Source organism: Bos mutus, chromosome 13, assembly GCF_027580195.1.
Source record: "Bos mutus isolate GX-2022 chromosome 13, NWIPB_WYAK_1.1, whole genome shotgun sequence".
NCBI lineage: Eukaryota > Metazoa > Chordata > Mammalia > Artiodactyla > Bovidae > Bos > Bos mutus.
In genome coordinates, this window is record NC_091629.1 from 65,908,149 (window position 1) to 65,930,498 (window position 22,350).

The 22,350-nt window shown below is 37.4% G+C and overlaps 1 protein-coding gene and 1 long non-coding RNA gene across 7 annotated transcripts in view; one reads left to right on the top strand and one right to left on the bottom strand.

Moving 5' to 3' along the window:
- MINDY3 (MINDY lysine 48 deubiquitinase 3) overlaps nt 1-22,350 on the top strand; it is a 79,686-nt gene that overhangs the window by 43,097 nt on the left and 14,239 nt on the right. For all 4 annotated transcript variants that reach the window (XM_070381907.1, XM_014483175.2, XM_070381909.1 and 1 more), the window contains 2 exons: nt 541-621; nt 21,915-21,987. In XM_070381907.1, coding sequence (XP_070238008.1) covers nt 541-621; nt 21,915-21,987 — 154 coding nt within the window. The remainder of the gene's footprint in view (nt 1-540; nt 622-21,914; nt 21,988-22,350) is intronic.
- Nucleotides 1-22,350, bottom strand: part of LOC138990473 (uncharacterized) — a 129,548-nt gene that overhangs the window by 15,298 nt on the left and 91,900 nt on the right. For 2 of the 3 annotated variants that reach the window (XR_011466626.1, XR_011466624.1), the window contains 2 exons: nt 10,543-10,711; nt 3,279-3,350 (listed from right to left, as the gene is read on the bottom strand). This is a non-coding gene — a long non-coding RNA (uncharacterized lncRNA). The remainder of the gene's footprint in view (nt 1-3,278; nt 3,351-10,542; nt 10,712-22,350) is intronic. The other variant, XR_011466625.1, reaches the window with a different exon arrangement.

The following is a 22,350-nucleotide window of genomic DNA, read 5'->3' on the forward strand; positions in this document are numbered from 1 at the left end:
CTTTACTATTCCTAGATGGAAATATGTATTTTGCTTTAGAGAGTCTATTTATTATATTGCTCTAAGTTCTTTGAAGACAGGATGTTCTTAAGGCTTTTTCTCTTATTTATTCATGTATCTACTCACTTGTTAATTTATGATTATTTTCCTGATAAAGTAATTATCATCAGATTTATAGTTTTAGAGTTTGAAGTACCAAGCTGAAATTCCTAGAAGTGGCCTAAATTTTATCTAAGATTTTCAGTGAGACATGAGAATGATTCTTGGGTTACACTAATTTCTTTTTTGCTGTGTTAAATCTGTATTATTATTATTATTATTCTAGTGGAATGATGCAGTATAAGCTTTGCCCTGACAGTCTTTATAACACTCATTTTTACATTTAACGTTTGACCTTTATGGGTAAGGCATTCTGGCACAATCCCATTATTCCATTTAAATATGAATTAGGCACTTTAGTGATGCTTCAAGCATTTGTTGGTAAATATTTAATAGGCAATATAAAATTTTCATTTACTTATTTTACTACCTTTGTTCTAGGTTGGCTCTTACTTGAAATCTCCAAAATTCCCTATTTGGATTGTTGGCAGTGAAACTCACCTGACCGTATTTTTTGCCAAGGTATGCTTTGCAGGATCTCTTTGTTGTTGTTTTTAAGTTTGACATCAGGCAAACAGGTAATATTACATCCATATTTAGTTTGAATCTTTATACAGAGTTCAGTGGATTGTTTCAAAATCTAAAAAAGCAATACTAAAGGATCATACTGCTTATACGATTGTCCTGCTCTAGTTTTGGGATCATTTCAGTCAAGTCTGTCCTGATTTAGTTCTAATTTCTTTATCTTTACCAACTTTACAAGTTTGACTTCTGATTTTTTTCAGAAATCACTGTGTTATGGTGAAAATAATTGAAATTAAATGTTTTGAGTTACTATTTTCTAGAGGATAAAAATCTAATTTACGTGATATAAAATAGTTTTAGTTACAACATCTAGGAAAATATTTTGAAATTTATTAATAGTTCAATGATTTAGAAGTCAGTTGCTCTTTTAGGATGGAATATTTCCACAGTTTTAGTATATATAGTATAACAATATCGAACTAGGTTAAATCCATTTGAATGTGTTTAAAATTTTTGCCCCCAGAAAAGTGTTGCTAAATCCAAGGCTTTATAATCTTTCTCTTCCCACAATTGACTGGTTTAGAGCTTTGAATTCAGAAGCCTTTGTTAGCATCCCAGCCTTGCCATTTCCAACATGGCTCAGCCTCTTCACCCATGTCTTTAAAATAGGATTTAGAAATAGGATCTTGTTCTTAGGATTGTTGTCAGGCTTAAATATAAAACATTTAGCAGAACCTAGTACATGTTAAATGCCCAGTAAATCTTAGCTGCCATCATCATCATCATCATTGCCTTTTTCATTATTCTGGTATGCCTGCGTAGACGTGCTAGATGTTGGACTAAAGGGAGAAAATAAAGAATTCTATTTTTGATGTTTCTTAATCCTGTTGCACTTTGCTGATCACTCTGCGTGCTCTTTCAGCTTGTACTTGTTAGTGTTCTTTATTTGTGTCTGTTGTAAGAAGTATGAATTATATAAATTGTACTAAAGACTAAACTGACAGTGCTAGGTTTAGTGGATCTGTTTCATTATTTATTACTGTATTTTTATGGTGCTGGCAAACATCCAGCAAGTGGTTTTAGTGGCAGATACAGGCTTAACCTTTCCCTACAGGGAAAGCTATAAATACAATTGAAAAGTACAGATCTTACTGATTTGTTGTATTTCATCTGACAGCTTTTGCTGTTCATTTCCCTCCTGAAGTAGAGAGGAAGACGTTAAAAGCAAGTGTAACCTGCAGAAACTAAACACCTAATTCTCTGACTGAAGATTTCATCATTTGACTAATTTTAGTGTCAAGTGTTATAAATTTCCAGAAAAGGAAATCCGTTCCAGTTCACATACAGAAATGTGTTTTCAAGTCAGTTATTATTTTTATCACAGCCCTATTCTTTAGCGTTAGGAAAACTATTAAATTCTATGAAATATAAAAGACAGATAAAATGTGTTTTTTAATTTTAACTTTTTATTTTGTATTGGAGTATATAGTTGATTAACAACGTTGTGATAGTTTCAGGGGCGCAGCAAAGGGACTCAGCCATACATATACATGTATCCACTCTCCCCAAAACTCCCCTCCCATCCAGGCTGCCGCATAGCATTGAGTAGAGTTTCCTATGGACCTACAGAGTTTCCTGTAGGACCAAGGTCCTACAGTAGAACCTTGAAGATAAAACTATTTTAAATCTTAAATTTTATGAGTGATATTTAAGAAATGATTTTGTTGTCAAAATAGCAGAAAAGATTTCATGGGAGATTAATACAAGCAACAGTGTCGGTTGAGCTATGTAACAGTGCAGACATTCTGTTTTCAAGCATTGATATCAGGTATGTCGAGAGAGTGTCGTGGGAGTACGCACCGTTCTGTGAAATACACACTGCCCCCTACCTGTCCTGGTTTGCTTCGTTGTTGCCAATGAAGTTCCCTTTGTCATTCCCAAGATGCACAGTTGTTCCCCTCAAGCCTTTTGTCTCATGGCTCCTGGTCAGTAGTGAGCCTTGTATGGGGCAGGGACTCTCATTGATTTTCTTATCCACAGACCTCAGCCACATGCAGTGAAGAGTTGAATTGGACTCATGAGGTACATATATAGAGAAAAAACAAAGACCCCTGCAACACCCGTTGTATGTAGGCCTCAAAACACACTCAGTGTACACTGTGGAAATCAGTCAAGATTTTTCAACCTTTGTTTGTTTTTGGCTGCGTTGGGTCTTTGTTTCTACACGTTGCTTTTTCTGGTTGGGATGAGTTGGGGTCACCCTTTGTTGGGGTACGCCGGCTTTGATTGCAGTGGCTTCTCTCGTTGTGGAGCCCAGGCTCTAGAGCACAGGCTGAGTTGCCCCACAGCATGTGGGGTCTTCCTGGATCAGGGATTCAACCCATGTCCCCTGCGTTGGCAGGTGGATTCTTAACCACTGCACCACCAGGGAAGTCCAGTCAAGGTTTTTAAATCTGTCTTCATTTATATACATCCTCAAAGCTACTAATAATCCTAATAGGAAAGTGCACGTAAATTTAAAGTGATTATAGAAGTTTATGTTAAGATTTTAGGTTCTTCTGCTGTTAGGAATTATTCAATTTGTATATTTCAAATACCTTATCTCTCTTTTAGAACTCTTAATTAAATTTTGTGCTAATTGTTTTTACACTTACCTTTGTGTAGTTTAGTTGCTCAGTCGTGTCCGACTCTCTGTGACCTCATGGACTGTAGCACTCCAGGCTTCCCTGTCCATCAAAGTATAGGGAATTCATTAGTTTCATGAATAAAGCCTTTGCACAAATTTCCCACATTTAGGTTCCAGTGACATTTATATCTTCTAAAAATGTTTTTTCATGACTCACTCTGAAGCCTCTTAAAAGCATGGTACTTCTTTTTCAGTGAATTTTAGAGCAATTGAATTTGGATTGCTTGCACATGGTATCTTTAAAAAGTTACATGTAAAGAATTTTTCCCTTTGAAATAAACTGTTACAAAGCTGGAAGAACATGTAAATGGTAAATGATATTAATAATGTGCTCAGTCTCTGTTGTGTCCGACTCCTTGCAACCCCATGGACTGCAGCCCGCCAGCTCCTCTGTCCATGGGGATTCTCCAGGCAAGAATACTGGAATGGGTTACCATGCCCTCTTCCAGGGAATCTTCCCAACCCAGGGATGGAACAAACCTAGGTCTCCTGTATTATAGGTAGATTCTTTACCATCTGAGCCACCAGGGAAGCCCAGTATTAATAATACTTGATAATATTTACTGGGTCCAAATTTAAATTTTTCAAAATTTTATTCATGTAGTGTTTGCCATTTAGGTAATATTGTAAACTTTGTTTGTTTTTACATTACAATAAGATCTGTTACTTGATCATACTTTTTTGGATATTTATATATTTGAGTAAGTGATTTTGGCAGTGAATTTATTTTTGTTATTGTTTTTGGTTTGTTTTTGGTAGGTTTATTCACTCGTATGTTCCTAACCTGAAATAACACAATTTCCCCTCTGTCTCCCTCCCCCAAAACTTAAAGAGAATATTGATACCTTTTTCTACAAAACCTGTGTGTTTGTCAGGAAAAGTATTTTGTGTACGCTGACTTCTTTGTACTGATTATGATGAAATACTATTTAAAAAGCATGTTTTAAGGTCATGATTTTAAAGGCAGTCTGTAATTTGGCATTGTGTTGGGTTGGCCAGAAAGTTTGTTAGGCTTTTCCATAAGCTGTTACAGGAAACCCAAATGAATTTTTTGGCCAACCCAATAAAATGCCTTTGAAAAGCAATAGACTTTCTCATGTGACTTATACACTGGGAGTGATTATAGTCGCAGTTCTCTTCATTTACGTATGTACCCATTTCTTACATATTTACAGGGTTTATTTACTATGTGCCTGGCATTATGCCAGGTGCTGTGAATACAGTGGTGAGGAAAAAATAGATTAGGCGCCTGTTATGGATGTGTGCATTCTCATGGAGGAGGCATTAATCAAAGAGTCACACTTAAAAAACTAAAGCTGTGATGGGTGCTGACAAAGCACAGGTCTCTAAAGGTGGATTAGAGGAAGATTAGGGATGACTCCTTGAGGAATTGATGTTGAAAATGAGCCCTGAGGCATCAGTAAAATTAAGCTACAGGGAAAGGGAAAAAAGCAGTTCCCACAGGGAAAATAGTTGGAGCAAGCAAATCACTGCAGAAGAAAGGACTGTGGTGCGAACAGCTGAAAGAGAAGGGGAGCCCTGAGGCTTGGAGGTGGGGCAGGAGGAAGCTGCAAAGGTAGACAGCCTGTGCACTCTTCTAAGAGTCAGGGCAGCCACTGGAGTTTAAAAACCGGTGCTGGGAGTAGTTTGAGGGAGAGATAGGAAGGGAGGGAACAGGACTAAAAGTACATTTTGAAAAAAATCACTCTGGCTAACTGTAGAAAGCAGACACTGAAGGGTATCCTAGGGACTAGATAAACAAGACTCCTGTAGACTTCCTGATGAGCAAAAGGTAGTTTGATCCAAGGTATCAACGGTAGACATGGATAGACGTACAGCTGACCTTTGAACAACATGGATTTGAACTGATTTTACATAGATTTTTTTTTTCATTAGTAAATACTACACAATTTCTGGTTGGGTGGATCTCCAGTTGGTTGAATCTGTGGATACAGAACCACAGATACGGAGGAACTGTGAATACACAGGGCCAATTTTAAGTTTCCTGTGAGTTTTTGACTGTGCTGAGGGTCCGTGTCCCCAACCCCTGCATTGTTCAAGGATCAACTGTATATAAATTTGAGAGATTTATTCCTGAGTTGACAGAACTTGGTGATAGATTGAGATAGGTGAGCAGTGAGAAGTCTAATGAGATGTGTGTTTTTAATAGACCGTAGACCCTCAGAAAACTCCACAGCTTTGCACTTGTCAAATGCAGCTACTCATGGTTAAGGCCATTTATTTTTCTTTGGCTACATTGACAAGGTCAAGATATTGCAGTGAAACGGCCCAGCCAAAATAACCCCACAGTGAGGTTTACAAGGCCTGCCCACACAGACAGTGCTTTTTAGTCTCTCACATATTAAAAGACCACCAAGGATCATGAGACATTTGAGAAATGTTAATGTGAAAAACAGAAACCAGAACAAATAGGGAAAAGGAGCTCAAAAGATTAGAGATAATGTAGGACAATGAAGGCATCAAAAGAAAATTGCAAAAAACCAAGAACCATAAGAGAATTTACAATGAACTCCATGAAACTATTGAAGCCGTGAGGAAAGGACATTTGAAAGACAGAAGAGAAACCGAAAACTTCCTGAAAGAACTGAAAGACAGATTGGAGAATGCTCTGCCCTAGGTCGTGGCAGTAGCTTCCTAACTGACGAGCATGCTGTTGCCCTTCATGGAGCTTAATAGCTTCTCAATTCAGCAATAGAATGAGCCCATTAAATGGAGTCACTTCATGTCATTGGCTCCCTTTTCACTAAGAGTAAAAGCCAGTGTCCTTAGAGTGACCCCCTCGGCCCTCCCTCGGCTCATCAGACTCCCCAGCGCCCTATAAGCATGTTTCTTGCTCCTCTCCCCTCCTGTCTTGCTTGGCCACAGTGGCTTTTCCTGTACCTCCAACGGGAAACAAGCCCTCCACCCCTGCTCTTGCCTTTAGGATCTTGGAGTGGACGTCTGTATCAAGGATTCCTCCCTACCTTCATGTCGTGCATGGCAATCCGAGCGCAGGTTGGAAAACAATCTCCAGACATGGAGCATTTCAGAAGGGAGTGACTTTATTATTAAGAACAAAGAGCTGAGATAATGAGGGCACTGTGAGCACAGTGGGCTGACCACCTGGCAGACCAGGGAGAGCTGACTTAGAATCGTGGGCCTGTCAAGAGAGAGCCGACCCCTTTCGTGGGTTAGTAGTCAGTTTCTGTAGCCTCAAGACAAAATTCTTGCTGAAAGGGTGGCATTAGGTGATTGGTTAGGGTGCTATAGGGTGAGTACTTGAGTGGGCATTTTTACCAGGGAACTGGCTGGTAAGGATGTGAGGACTCATGGCAATGGTTGCTATGGGGCTCAGTCAGTTCTGGGAGATGACCTTGGTGGGGGACTCTATGGCCTTAGTACAAGGCCTCACACCTGTGACCTTGGTATGGAATTCTATACTTCAGATCAGGATTCAAGTGTCAGTTTCTTAGTGAGGCCTTCCCTGGGACCCTTTATAAAAATCTCAGTCCTCCTCCCTTTTCATTAACAGTCTCTCTCCCACTTATTTTCAAAATAGATATTTTTTAATTGAGGTAAAATTCATGTAACAAAATTAACCATATTTGGCACATTTCACAATATTGTGTAGCCATCACCTGTTATCTAGTACTAAAACATATTCATCACCCTGAAGTAAAACCCCAGATCTATTTAGCAGTTACTCCCTATTCTTCCTGCCTGGAATCCTGGCAGCCACCGGTTTGCTTTCGGTCTCGATGAATTTCCCTGTACTGGATATTTCATATAAATGAATCATACAGCATATCACCTTTTGTGTCTTGAGGCTTATCCTTATTTTAGCCTGTCTCAGCGCTTCAGCCCTCTTCTGAAAGAATGATCCTCCACTGTGTGCATGTCACACAGTGTGTCCACTCATCAGTGGATGTGTGGTTTGTTTCTGCCTGGGGTTACGGTGAATAGTACTGTAGTGAACATTGCTACACAAGGACCTGTTTGAGTCCCTGTTCTCAATTCTTTTGGGAGTTTGGTATCAATCTATAACTGGAATTGCTGGGTTATATGGCAGTTTTATGTTTTAATTTTTGGGGAAATGCCAAGCTGCTTCCCAGTGACTATACCATTTTACATTCCTGCCAGCACTAAACAAGGGTTCCCAGTTCTCCACATCTTTGCCAACACTTGTTCAGTTCAGCTCAGTTCAGTCACTCAGTCGTGTCCAACTCTTGGCGACCCCATGAACTGCAGCACACCAGGCCTCCCTATCCATCACCAACTCCCGGAGTTCACCCAGACTCACGTCCATAGAGTCAGTGATGCCATCCAGCCATCTCATCCTCTGTTGTCCTCTTCTCCTCCTGCCCCCAATCCCTCCCAGCATCAGAGTCTTTTCCAACGAGTCAACTCTTCGCATGAGGTGGCCAAAGTACTGGAGTTTCAGCTTTAGCATCATTCCTTTCAAAGAAATCCCAGGGCTGATCTCCTTCAGAATGGACTGGTTGGATCTCCTTGCAGTCCAAGGGACTCTCAAGGATCTTCTCTGACACCACAGTTCAAAAGCATCAATTCTTCAGCGCTCAGTCTTCTTCACAGTCCAACTCTCACATCCATACATGACCACTGGAAAAACCATAGCCTTGACTAGACAGACCGTTGTTGGTAAAGTAATGTCTCTGCTTTTCAATATGCTATCTAGGTTGGTCATAACTTTCCTTCCAAGGATTAAGCGTCTTTTAATTTCATGGCTGCAGTCACCATCTGCAGTATTTTGGAGCCCCCCAAAATAAAGTCTGACACTGTTTCCACTGTTTCCCCATCTATTTCCCATGAAGTGATGGGACTAGATGCCATGATCTTCGTTTTCTGAATGTTGAGCTTTAAGCCAACTTTTTCACTCTCCTCTTTCACTTTCATCAAGAGGCTTTTTAGTTCCTCTTCACTTTCTGCCATAAGGGTGGTGTCATCTGCATATCTGAGGTTATTGATATTTCTCCTGGCAGTCTTGATTCCAGCTTGTGCTTCTTCCAGTCCAGCGTTTCTCATGATGTACTCTGCATATAAGTTAAATAAGCAGGGTGACAATATACAGCCTTGACGAACTCCTTTTCCTATTTGGAACCAGTCTGTTGTTCCATGTCCAGTTCTAACTGTTGCTTCCTGACCTGCATACAAATTTCTCAAGAGGCAGGTCAGGTGGTCTGGTATTCCCATCTCTTTCCAAATTTTCCACAGTTTATTGTGATCCACACAGTCAAAGGCTTTGGCATAGTCAATAAAGCAGAAATAGATGCTTTTCTGGAACTCTCTTGCTTTTTCTGTGATCCAGCGGATGTTGGCAATTTGATCTCTGGTTCCTCTGCCTTTTCTAAAACCAGCTTGAACATCAGGAAGTTCATGGTTCACATATTGCTGAAGCCTGGCTTGGAGCCAACACTTGTTACTGTCCCATTATTAGTATTGCCATCCTAGTGGGCATTAAGTAGTTGTTGTGGCTTGATTTACATTTTCCTAATGACTGATGATGTTGATCATCTTTTTATATGCTCTTTGGCCATTTGTATATCTTCTTTGAGGAACTGTCTGTTCATGTCCCTTGCCTGATTTTGAATTCGGCTGTTTGTCTTTTTATTAAACTGTAAGATTTTTAATATTTTCTGGTCACTAGGCACATAACATATATTTTACTTACTTGTTTTAGGTATTATCTCACTAGTAAGCTCAATGATGGCAGAATTCGTGTCCACTTTGTCTCTTCCTGTTTCTAGCACCTAGAACAATGCTCTATAGATTTTTGTTAAACAGATGAAGAAATAAATTAGCAGAATACACTGAAGATTTATTTCACATTGTGATGTAACCATGTTGGTACTTGATAAAGGGGGAAAATGGAGCTGCATATGCTAAGTTGTCTTTTATCATAAGAATTCAATAGATCCCTAAGCTTGAAATCAAGAAATAACTGTTAATGCTTGCAGTATCCTATATGGAGACAAAAATAGAAGAACTTACTTTTTTTTTCTTTGGCCTGATCAACTTAAATACACACACATACATACACAGATTCTTTCTCCAGATGAGTGAATAAAAAACTTCCTTGAGTATTCATAAATAATCATTTAAAAATCTGTCTTCATGGTTTGAGGATGGATGAGAAAATTGTTTCTATTCAGTGAAATAACTTCTTTTTCTTTTTGAGATGAACAGTATATTTTTAGGACTCACATCCATACATTACTGCTGGAAAAACCATAGCCTTGACTAGACAGACCTTTGTTGGCAAAGTAATGTCTCTGCTTTTTAATATGCTGTCTAGGTTGGTCATAACTTTCCTTCCAAGGAGTAAGCATCTTTTAATTTCATGGTTGCAGTCACCATCTGCAGTGATTTTGGAGCCCCCCAAAATAAAGTCAACCACTGTTTCCACTGTTTCCCCATCTATTTGCCGTGAAGTAATGGGACCAGATGCCATGATTTTAGTTTTCTGAATGTTGAGCTTTAAGCCAAGTTTTTCACTCTCCTCTTTCACTTTCATCAAGAGGCTCTTTAGTTCTTCTTTGCTTTCTGCCATAAGGGTGGTATCATCTGCATATCTGAGGTTATTGATATTTCTCCCAGCAATCTTGATTCCAGCTTGTGCTTCTTCCAGTCCAACATTTCTCATGATGTACTCTGCATATAAGTTAAATAAGTAGGGTGACAATATACAGCCTTGACGAACTCCTTTTCCTATTTGGAACCAGTCTGTTGTTCCATGTCCAGTTCTAACTGTTGCTTCCTGACCTGCATACAGGTTTCTCAAGAGGCAGGTCAGGTGGTCTGGTATTCCCATCTCTTTCCAAATTTTCCACAGTTTATTGTGATCCACACAGTCAAAGGCTTTGGCATAGTCAATACAGCAGAAATAGATGTTTTTCTGGAACTTTGTTTTTTCTTCTCTTTAATTATCAGTTTTCCCTTTGACTCATTAACTTCCTTTTTTACATTTGGTGGTCTCAGATTAAAATTATTTGGCTCACTTTCATATTTTCTTCTTGAATTGGAACTAATTATGGAGCTAATTTTCAATGCGGATTCAAGATGATGCTCTAAATTTGATAATATGATACTTTAATAGTATTAGAATTATATCTATAAAAGGATAGACAAATAAATTTAGTGGTTTTGTTTTCATTGTGCATTTAAATCTCTGGGATGGAAGCTGCTGATTCAACGTAAAAATAGTTGGAACCTACCTGTGACATCTAGCTTCATCTTCAGAAGATCAGTGACTAATTTCCTTGATAATCCATTTCCAACTTTCTTTTGAAGCCAGGAAGATGAGTTTTACATTCCTTTTTGCTCTCTTTTATGGTTATAAAAGGACTCCTTGTATACTGTGTAGAGTGTTGCCTTTGACCTTTCCTATGATAAAACAGGTTTCCTTTTAGATAAGTACACATGAAAACACATCTCTGTTTAAATGCAAAGTATATGGAGAAACTGAATTTAATGCAAAAGAGAAACAAAACATTGAATTGTTCCTGCATGAGCTGACTCTTTTTACAGAGGTATCTGTTACTGGGAATCAAGATAGAATTCTTTATACAGAGCATGCTCTTTTTGTGTTCTTACTCTTTGGTGTAACATTAGCAGGACTACTGCAGTTACATGTTAGAACTTTTTTTAGGGTGTTCAAAAGTTGAACCATTCTACTTTATCATGAATATATTCCTGTACGTGTATTAACACAGTTTTAAGGAAAAGAAGCAAAATGATGCTTTATAGGTTTTATCATAAAGAAAATTAACTTCTATGTATCTTTCATTACTGATAAAAGTCTTAGAACTTGGAATATAATTAGGTTCACAGTTGGGCATTTTGTAATACGGTTTTCCTATGTATTAATACAGTTTAGTCATCCCATCCATTTATCCTAAGTAAATTTTAGAGTTTTGTGCATTTGTTTAAATTTCATGCCTTATTTGCCTCAGAAAGGAAAATGGATTTAAGAGCTAAAATATTACTGTTTGTAGTTTAAATCATAATTGTCATATTTTTGTATTTATGAATTTTTTTCTATTAATTGTCTCAGTCATGTCCATGATATCATGCAGTGTACTGAAACTAGTAAACTCTTTCCATCTGAATTTGTGTCTTGTAGCTTTTTGTTACATTAGAACCCAGATCATTGTCCATACAAGATACGGTATTGCTGATATATGCCTACAGGCATTCTGTTATGAGTAAAGTCTATGAGTTTTTGTTTAGAATCAGCATTGATAAGTCCATACCTCTACCTGTCCGTCTAGAATTGATGAAAATAATTGTGGCAAATAGAGTGGGTTGCAGAAAAGGCCTTGTAGCATATATTTAATGTATGATGAAAGTGAAATTGAAGGTGGCTCAGTCATGTTGCCTCTTTGCGACCCCAGGGAACTATATGGTCAGCATCTCGTGTGCACTCCTCATTCAGGCCTCGGTGCAACCCTGTGAAATAAGTACTGGTTTCATCTACATTTTAGAGTCTGGGACCAGTGAGAAATAACACCTCCTGGCTAAAGCCTGAATTCTGTTCACTGAGCTTTTAAATACTTCTGTCCCTTAGGAAAGCAAATTATGATTCTAGGGTAAACTAGAGACTGAAAGAGGGGAGAGGTGTGTGCAGAGGAGATGGCACTGGAATTAAAGGATGTAATGGAAACGGCAACCCCCTCCAGTGTTCTTGCCTGGAGAATCCCAGGGACAGGGGAGCCTGGTGGGCTGTTGTCTCTGGGGTCGCACAGAGTCGGACATGACTGAAGCGACTTGGCAGCAGCAATGTATATTAGACTGAGACGAAATGAGGAATGCACTCTAGGCTTGGGAAAAGAGGAAGCAGAAAGAGATGTGGGATGTGAAGCTCTGTGCTATATTTGGAGAATAATAGTCGGTTCATGATGGCTGAACTATATTCATTGTGCTAAGAGATAAGATGGAAGCAAAAATTGGGATTAGATACAGCACCAACTGGTATAATCATTTCTCCTCTGACATCTCACTGTACTCTGCTTATCTTGATAAGCTATGCATGCTTATCTTGATATGAAAGGCTAACCATGCCTGTTCATGGAAGTGGAACAACCTTCTTAAGAACTTTCTCTCTGAAGCTGTGATGAAACTTACAGAGTATTAGAAGTTGAGTACTGTCAGTATTTTTCACAGTTAAACCTTGTTTAAAATAGTAGAAAAGGAAGGAGGCTGTGGGAGGATCTAGGGTCAGGGATGTCCCTTACTTTGCACTTATACTAATCCAGGACTACGAAGTTTAAATGACCAGTGTAGTGTTGTGTGGACTGTAGTTTCAGTCATCTTTCTAGGCTTCTGTTTTCACAGGAAACATAGGAAGTGTATATATGTGTATGGAGATTCCTTCTGTGCAGCTTATGTGGTTAAAATTCACGTCCATGGGTAGCACGGAGGAATAGAAGAGGAAGAAGCAGGTCAAGGATGAACAGGACGAGCAGATATTATACATGTGACATAAACTAAAACCTCAGCTAGAATGTTAGGGTTTAATTCCTTTTGCCAGCTTCCTGAAGTCACAACCAATCCTAAAGTTTGAACAGTTCACACAGCAGTATTCAAGACGGGTGGGATGGGGCAGTGAGAACAGTCACCCCAGGCCAGAGCAGGCATTTGGCCACTGAAATCGTCTAGAACTGCCTGCATATGACAAGGATAAAGAGGAACTTGACCAAGTCCATTTTATTATGTTTAAACTCTGCGGCCAGTGTCCCCTCTTTTTGCTGTGCTGAGGCACACTCTAACCTTCTCCCCGGACACACGCCCCGAAGCTTCTCTTAATTTGCAGGGTGGCCGCACGTGTCCCGCAGGTGCCTGCCTCCTGCTGTGAGGACTTCGCAGTTCTCCTGGCATGGCCACAGGTGGCCCTCACAGCTTCTTCCAGGAGCTGGCAGGATGTCACTTCTGCTTCTGTTTCTTTGGCCAGCAATGGCACCTAACCAAACCGTGATGTCAGTGGGGCTCAGGAGTAGACCCCTGCCACAGAGAGGTACTACAGAGCCCATGACAACAAGCAGTGATTATACTCACAGGAAAGTGCAAGGAATTGACATCAACTGCACTGTCTATCACCCTGGGCTACTGTGGGGCCAGGTAATGTCACAGAGTTTCAGTTTGTTTAAAGGATATAAAGAGTCTTAGCCTAGAAATGAGGAATTTTTGACCATCAGATTGATTTTTGTTATAATATGAACATCTACCATTTAAAAAAAAGCCAGATAATCATTTTTCTTGAATTTTGTAGGTATCCATGTGCCTAGAGAGTAACAGCTCGTGTTCGCGGTTTTCTTCATGACATACAGTGGTTAAAGGGGCAAAGAGCTTTTCTTGGCCCAGTTCTTCAGAGTAAACAAGAGAGAAAGTTATTCTAGATGTCCAGGAGAGCAGGACACCTTAGGCCTGAGGGATGAATTCTTTGTCATAAAGCAGTGGAGAAGGCTAGAGGGATCCCTGCAGTGAGTGGTCCAGTCATAGCAATAGGGAGGAAAAGAATCCAACCGGTGTTAATATGAATCATCATAAGGATTTCAGCGCATCATATCGAAGACTTTCCTTCCATTGCCTGGTCTTGTTTACACATTTAGAGTTTATGTTTCTGTGCAGAAAGAATCTTGAAAGGCTTTGCTTGTGTTATTTTCTACTCTGACTTCGCTGACACAGCACGGGTCAGCACACAGCAGTGAGCTGTTGTGGGGTAACTGGGACTGCTGCATATTCGAGCAATCATGGAAGAGTAAGAAAAAAGGCCACTGTCCTACCTACTTTAAAGAGCATTAAAAATATATATTTATTTATTTACTGGGCTGCCTTGGGTCTTGGTTGTGGCAGGCAGGATCTTTTGTTGTCATTGTGCAGTGTATGGGCTCAGTAGTTGCTCTGCCGCATATGGGATCTTAGTTCCCTGACCAGGGATTGAATCTGAGTCCTCTTCATTGGAATGCGGTTTCTTAAACACTGGAGCACCAGGGAATTCCCTACTTGAGAGCATTTGATAACTGATTTAAAATCTTATTTCTTAGTGGTTCCCAAAGTATTTTCCTTAAGTAGTTAATGAGCAAAGTCAATATGGAACATATAATAAAGTGATTTTTAAAGCAAAATTTTACTTAAAGTCTAAAGAGTAATTATATCCCAGTTAGCTTTTTGTGTGTGTGTGTGTGTGTGTGTGTGTGGAAAGACTCCTCATAGCACTATAAAATGTTGTCTGCAAGCTAGAATGTAATTTATATGTGCATGATCATTCCTGAAAATAGATAAGGTTCTCAGGGGTTCTTTGATTACTCATGACAACAGATTGCTCTTGATAATGATGAAAGGTATAATAAATAAGCTTTAAAGACCTTTCTGGTAATGAGCTACATATTAACATCTAGCTAACACACTGAACACGGGCCTTCCTTATATTTCCGTAGGTATTTTAGAAGCATAGCTAATGTTACAACATTTTAAAAGGTTTATGGTGGATAGACAGAGCTACACGAAAAAGAGATATTCATTTCATGACTCTAGGATATTGGATAGTCCCATTACACCTCAGGGTTTTGTTTTGTTTTGTTTTTTTTCATCTTCTCTTATAGTACTTTGCCAGTTAAGGAAAGGTGGATGAAGCCAGATAACTTTAAAAGCTATATTGTTTAGCAGTCTCTGTTGACCAGTAAATTGGCTGAGAAGGAGGTGTTTGCTATAACATTCCTGTGATTAAAGCATCCGATTATATTTAACTAGTGTAGAATACTACTTTTAAAATAAAATTAATGTTGATGATAAATCAGAATTTAGAAGTATTGCTAATTAAAATATTTGACTCCCAGGTTTAGATTCTTTTGTGGGAGTACCTTAAAGAGTTTTGGATGCAGTATACACTGAAATTTTCTCCTAAGTACTGCAACTGGGGAAGAAAAAAAAATGCTTACAGTTGTCCTTGCTGCCTTAGATAATTTGGAATTACATCGTTGGAATCTATTTATTTGCAACTCGGTAGTTTTTTGAGGATGGGGGATATGTGAGTTTGAATTTTATTTTAGAAAGTAATTTTAAGAGAATTTTAATAAAATTCACGGAACATATTTTTCTTTCTTCCATTAGATTGTGATGTCTTTATCTCATCTAATAGGCTTGACAGGTATTCAAAACATTATGGGTATGTAGGTAGTTATATGGGGAAAATATGTTAAATATGTAGTCTAAAAACTATTGCCACATTTAAGTCTTAGATATAGAAAATCTAAGGGTAGGATTCTCTTCATATTGTTCTTCACATTTATACAGTTTTTACATGAGTTCTATTTTATATTATCCTTTCTAATTAAATCATTTCCTTTATGTGCAATGAAAAAAATTTGGCAGTTATATCTCACTAAAATATCTTGTCTTAAGGTTGAAAAGGACCCTTTCTCAATTAATGAAATTCTACACTTGCTGTTCAAACTTGCTGTGCAGATATGAAATAGATGTAATATTACGATATCGCCAAAATTACTACATGGGCCATCCTACTCCAGGTCTTACACAGGGAACCTTGTTTAGAAGTGTTGAAGTTAAATAAATTGGTAAAAATGAGTGTTGGAATTTGTAATTTTAAACCAAATTAGAAAGTTACAAGTTTGGAGTTCAGCATGAAGCACTTTAATGGGAATAGAAGGTGGTTTTGTAACTTGTCCTGATTTCATATATAAACATTTAAACATAAATTTAAACAAGCTTTAACTAAGAGATCTTTTTCTACAGTAATCTAAAAAGCATTGTAAACACTCAAAATAAGCAAGCCAACAATCAATTTAGAAGACTGTTTTTAATTTATGGATGAAAACTTTTGGAATGTTTGCCTTAGAATTTATTGTAATCTTTTGTGGTTTTGGTAGGGGGACTTCGTGTTTTTCTTTTCCCCTCTGTAATACAAACACATCTTAAAATCAGTGATATGAGTTAAGAACAATTAATTCCTAAGGAGTATGGCAGATTAGCTATTAGTGTATTACTGAAACCAAAGGAGCAAAACAAGATTTTTTTTCTCTTAATTATTCAAGACACAGTTTGCTTCACTAGTAATGACAGTTATAGTTGATGGTTTTATTATATGGAACCCGACCACTACCACTGGGTTGTATTTTAAGAGGAAAAAGGAATTTCTGTTTTGGTAGTTTACTTCTGAGGGTTTTTCGTTGTCTCCTCATAGTGTTTTGAGATACTTGTTTTAACTTTTAAACGTCAAACAAGAAGTTCTCTAAATTCCTTTTTGGAAATACTCCATCCTGACATCTTTGCTATAATCTCCTTTCACCTGTTACCATATTTTGCCTGGCAGACTCTCCAGCTTTGATCTCCTTTAGTCCTCATCGCCTTCTTCTGCTGGCCTGTGAGAGGCCTACGACTGGCACCCACTGGGTGGCATAGTGTTAAGACAGCCAGTGCTCCACTTGGGTTTTTAACCATCTCCTCCAAACTGCATGTGTATTCTTCCATCAGAGCGGATTCCCCTGCCTAACCACTCCCTGTCTCTCACAGTTCTCCATCCTGTTCAGCTCTTTCAGCAGTTTCCCTGGGCTGTGCTCATTCACATGGTTTCTGCCTTTGATGATTCCATTCCGGCTAGTGAGAATTTCCTACCCTCTTTTCTGTTTCACATGAGAGCCAAAGTACCTTCTTTGTAAAATTTATTAAGGTGATTAAGACATCATTATATCCCCAGATATGTCAAAAGAAGGCATGTTTACTACATCTTAGAGCATTGACGGGGAAAAATATAATATATTCTCTAAATCATGGGTCAGTAAACTATGGCTCACAGGCTAAGTCAAGCCCTACACCTATTTTGTGAAATATTTATTGGAACACAACCAGGTGCTCTTGTTTATGTATTATATTATCTTGCTGTTATGCATTGTCTTATTTTGCTACCTTATGGCCTGTGAAGCCTAAAATATTTACGGTCTGGCCCATCACAGAAAAAATTTGCCAACCCTCACTCCAAATGAACACTTGTTAAACCAGAGTACACCAGGACTTTGCCCAGGCTTCATCTGATATTTCTATATTAGGCCATCACTGTTCAAACAAGAATTAAGTACACGTTTTCTGAAGCCTAAATTGTTTATATGTTTATAACCGGAGGCAAGAGATCAGCAGTGAATGTTTTTGTTAGTCTATTTTAATTTTCTTTTTTTTTACATAAGCATAGTATTTATTTATTTGTAGCACTTGAAACTTAAAGATGAGACATAAGGTAGTTAATAAATTCTTTTCATACTCCCTTATTTTCTGAAATCTTTAATGTCAGAGAATTTGATGCCAACCTTTTCCTCAGGCTAGAACTGGAATCTTCCTTGTTCCCCAAACTTTATAAACGGTGGCAATTTCCCAAAACTTCACTTTGTAGGAAGATTTAAAAGATGCTTCATTTATATTCTCTGCCACTTCTTCCCCGCAAAAGATTCTTTTTGTTTGTTTTTTACCAAGAAAAACATTATGCCTGTTCCTTCTACTTAGATCACAGTTTTAATTAATATTTAGAAATTTTGAAGTAATGTGTTAAAACTCATTTCGAGCTCTGCCTCATCACTTACTAGAAACAAAGGTTGAAATGCAACAGGTGGTGAGTAGGAAGAATGACTTTATCTTCATCTTGTGCTTCCAAACCCTCCCCTTTGCATAAGAGCTCATCTACAGCTGTATACCTTTTCCTTCACCAGCGTTTCAGTGACTTTGCTCCTCCACAGATTCCAACATGTGTTCTCAAGGGGACAATTGAAAAAGAAAGGAGAGTTGGAAACAGTTTCTACATGTAGAAACGTTTGCAATTAAGGTTTGGGAGTGGTAAAGGAAGCTAAGTAATAATAATAACAATAGTCTCAATGCTATTAAACGCTCCCTAAATCTGAGAACCCACACTACAGTCCTGGCCTTGATACAAAGGTGATTGTAGAGCTAAGGCTGTACTGGTGATGTATTAGAGAAAGGAAAGCATTTTAAGAAATACTGTTCAGACTAGGTTAAATGAACAAATTTAACCCAAGAATCGGGTAGTATCTGTAGTACCAAACTACAGTGCCTTTTTCCTTTGGCTCAATGATCCTGCTCTGGAACTCTGTCCTACAGATACAACTGTTCATGTCCTATAGATATGACTGTTCACGTATGAAATCACATGTTCCAGTGTATTTGGTACAGCAGTGGTTATGGTAAAATGTTACACACAATCCAAGTATCCAGCAGTAAAGGACTGGATCATAAAATCAGAAAGGCGTTGAAAGTTCAGCCAGATGAAAGCATGGCCCTTGACATGTGTATTAATGATACTGAAAATGCAGGAAAAGGAGACCCTAAAAGTTGGTATCAAGGGATGGTAAAAGGGAAATAATTGTACATTACCAGATCTACATTATAAAGTAACAGATTTTTAAAAATTATTTTATCATTTAATACATTAAAACTGTGTAGGGGCTTGTATATATTGCCTTGTTTTGACTCCCATACCCATTTGATACCTACTCCCCATTGAATGGAACATACTATTAAGGTGCTCAAACATGGTCAGGTGAGAACTACTCTAACTGACCCTGAAGAGTTTATTCCTTCATCTTTGAGATAAGGGCAAGATGATTAAGACAAAAGTTATTTAGTGCATTTCTTTAAAATTTGTTTCCATGGAGAAATAGCAATTTAAATTCTATTTAACATTTATATCCCACTTTTTTAAAAATTGAAGAATAGTTGATTTACAGTGTTGTATTTCTGCTGTACAGCAAAGTGATTCAGTTATACAAATATATATACTCTTTTTCATATTCTCTTCCATTGTGGTTTGTTACAGGATACTGTATATAGTTCCCTGTGCTGTACAGTAGACCATGTTGATTAGCTATTTTATATATAGTTATTTGTATGTACTAATCCCAGGCTCCTAATTTATCCCTCCCCCATCCCCTCCCTGCTTTGGTAATCATAGGTTTGTTTTCTGTGTGAGTCTGTTTCCATTTTATAAATAAGTTCATTTTTTTATATTTTAGATTGCACATGTAATTGATATCATACAGTATTTGACTTTCTGGTGTATTTCACTTAGTATGATACTCTCTAGGTCAGTCTGTGTTGCTGCACATGGCTTGATTTTATTCTTTTTTGTGGCTGAGTAATATCCGTGTGTGTGTATACCACATCTTTATTTCTTTCATGTCTTAGCTATTCAGATAGTGCTGCTGTGAACACAGGGGTGCATTTATCCTTTTGAACCATGGTTTTCTCCAGATATCTGCCCAGGAGTGGGATTGCTAAATCATATGGTAGTTCTATGTTTAGCTTTTAAAAGAATCTCCATACTGTTCTCCATAGTGGCTGTACCAATGTACATTCCCACCAACAGTGTACAACCGTTCCCTTTTCTGTGCACCCTCTCTAGCATTTGTTATTTGTAGACTTTTTAATGATGTGGCCATTCTGACCTTTGTGAGGTGATACCTCATTGTAGTTTTGATTTATTTTATTTATTTTTTGAATTGTATGAGGTGTTTGGATATTTTGGAAATTAAGCCCTTGTCAATTGCATCATTTGCAAATATTTTCTCCCATTCTTCAGGATGTCTTTTTACTTTGTTTATGGTTTCCTTTGCTGTGCAAAAACTTAAGAGTTTGATTAGGTCCCATTTGTTTATTTTTACTTTTATTTCTGTTGCCTTGGGGGACTGACCGAAGAAAACATTGCTACAATTTATGTCAGAGTGTTTTGCCTATGATCTCTTCTAGGAGTTTTATGGTGTCATGTTTTATATTTAAGTCATTAAGCCATTTTGAGTTTGTGTGTGGTATTGAGGTGAGTATTCTAAGTTCACTGATTTATATGTGGCTGTAAATCAAGTGTGTGGGTTTATTTCTGGACTCTGGACTCTGTTCCACTGATCCATATGTCTGTTTTTGTACCAGTACCATGCTATTTTGATTACTGTAGCTGTGTAGTATTGTCTGAAGTCTGGGAGGGTTATGTCTCCAGCTTTGTTCTTTTTTCTCAGGATTGCTTTGGCAGTTCTGGTCTTTAATGGTTCCATATACATTTTAGGATTCTTTGTTCTAGTTCTGTAAAAAAATGTCATAAGTAATTTGATAGGGATTGCTTTAAATCTGTAGATTGCTTTGGGTAATACAGAGATTTTAATAATAATTCTTTCAACCCAGGAGCATGGGATGTGTTTCTGTCTCATTAAGTCATTTCCAGATTCCTTCATCAGTGTTTTATAGTTCTCACCATACGAGTCTTTCACTTCTTTGGCCAGGTTTATTCCTAATATTTTATTACTTTTAATGCGATTTTAAAAGGGATTTTTTTTGTACTTTTTGATATTTCATTGTTAGTGTAAAGAACTGTAACAGATTTCTGTATGTTAATTTTGTATCCTGCTATATTGTTGGTTATTTATCAGTTCTAGAAGTTTTTATATGAAATCTTTAGGATTTTCTACATATATGTCATCTGCATATAATGAAAATTTTACTTCCCTTTTATTTTGAATCCCTTTATTTTTCTTGTTCAATTGCTGTGGCTAGGACTTTCAATACTTTGTTGATTAGAAGAGCTGAGAGTGGACATCCTGGTCCTTGTTTTAGATTTTAGTGGGAAAGCTTTCAGCTTTTCACCATTGAGTTTTATGTTGGCTGAGGGTTTGTCATAAATAGCATTTGTCATGTTGAGATATGTTCCCTTTATACGTACTCCTCAAAAAGGAATCAAGATGGTAAAAAGAGAAGCTTGGGAAACTTGCTCTCTGATAAGGTTTGTCTGAATGAACATAATTATAGGCAGATGCTTGGACCAGATATATGAATAGAGGAAAACAACTAGAGCCTATATTCTAGTTTCATGTTGGTTAAGTGTAGAATTTCATAATGGTTAAAATATGTGGAGTAAAGCTTTGTGAAGAGTCCAGGATAACATTGAATTTTATGCTTATTTTTGGTAAGTTGTGGCTTACTTTTAAAGAAATTCATCATGATAGAGAATAAGTTTTATAGGGGGGAAAAAAACCTGCCTTTTGGATATTTCCTTTAATAAAAGTTAAAATTCTGAACATGCTGAAGTTGTTATTGATCTGTCCCTAGGTCATTGATATAACATGCTTTCTAAAGTAAAAAATTTCAAATGAATTCTTATGTAATTGTTATCATATCTCTGGATTTAATTTTTAGATATTTGAAAACTAGAGTATATTTTGTTATTTTTCATTGGCTATTACTATACAACAAAAAATGTCATTAATTTTTAGAGATTCAGTTTTATAGTAATTACTTATGCAATATTAGACTTTTTCAAGAGTTATATAAAACTTTATATGTCATTCTTACAACAGTTCTCTGTGAAGTATTGCCATTTTTCAGAGGTAAAGTTAAGGCCCAGAGAGTCATGATACAAATATTAACATAACATAACAAATATTAACATAACAAATATGATACAAATATTAACATAACTCACAGTATTTTGATTCCAAATGTCTTCATTTCTCTAGCCTTGTATTTATTTTGTTTTTAATGTCATGATATTGCAGCTTGTTGATAGCATGTTTTTTTATGTTTTCAGGATATGGCTTTAGTTGCCCCTGAGGCTCCTTCAGAACAAGCCAGAAGAGTTTTTCAAACTTATGATCCAGAAGGTAAAAGATTTTATTTTTTATTAACATTGTTTTATATCTTTATATATTTGAAATACATTGATCCTTTCCTGAGTTTTATTTTTAAAGAGTTATTGGATTACTGAATGAAATCTATCTTGGACTAGTTGAAAGTTTTAAATAAGAAACAGTGGAAATGAGAACCAAAAAAAGTGATCATCATATTCTCACAAGGAAGGGTTTTGTTTCACATGGTACTTAAGTATGGTTACTTGAATCTTGACTTCTGATGGTGTTAAACAGGGAAAAATACTACTTCTGAATTAAACTTTCTTAGGAGTTTTCAGATAAGCAGTACAGTATGATTAATTCTAGTCACCATGCTGTACATCGCATCCCATGACT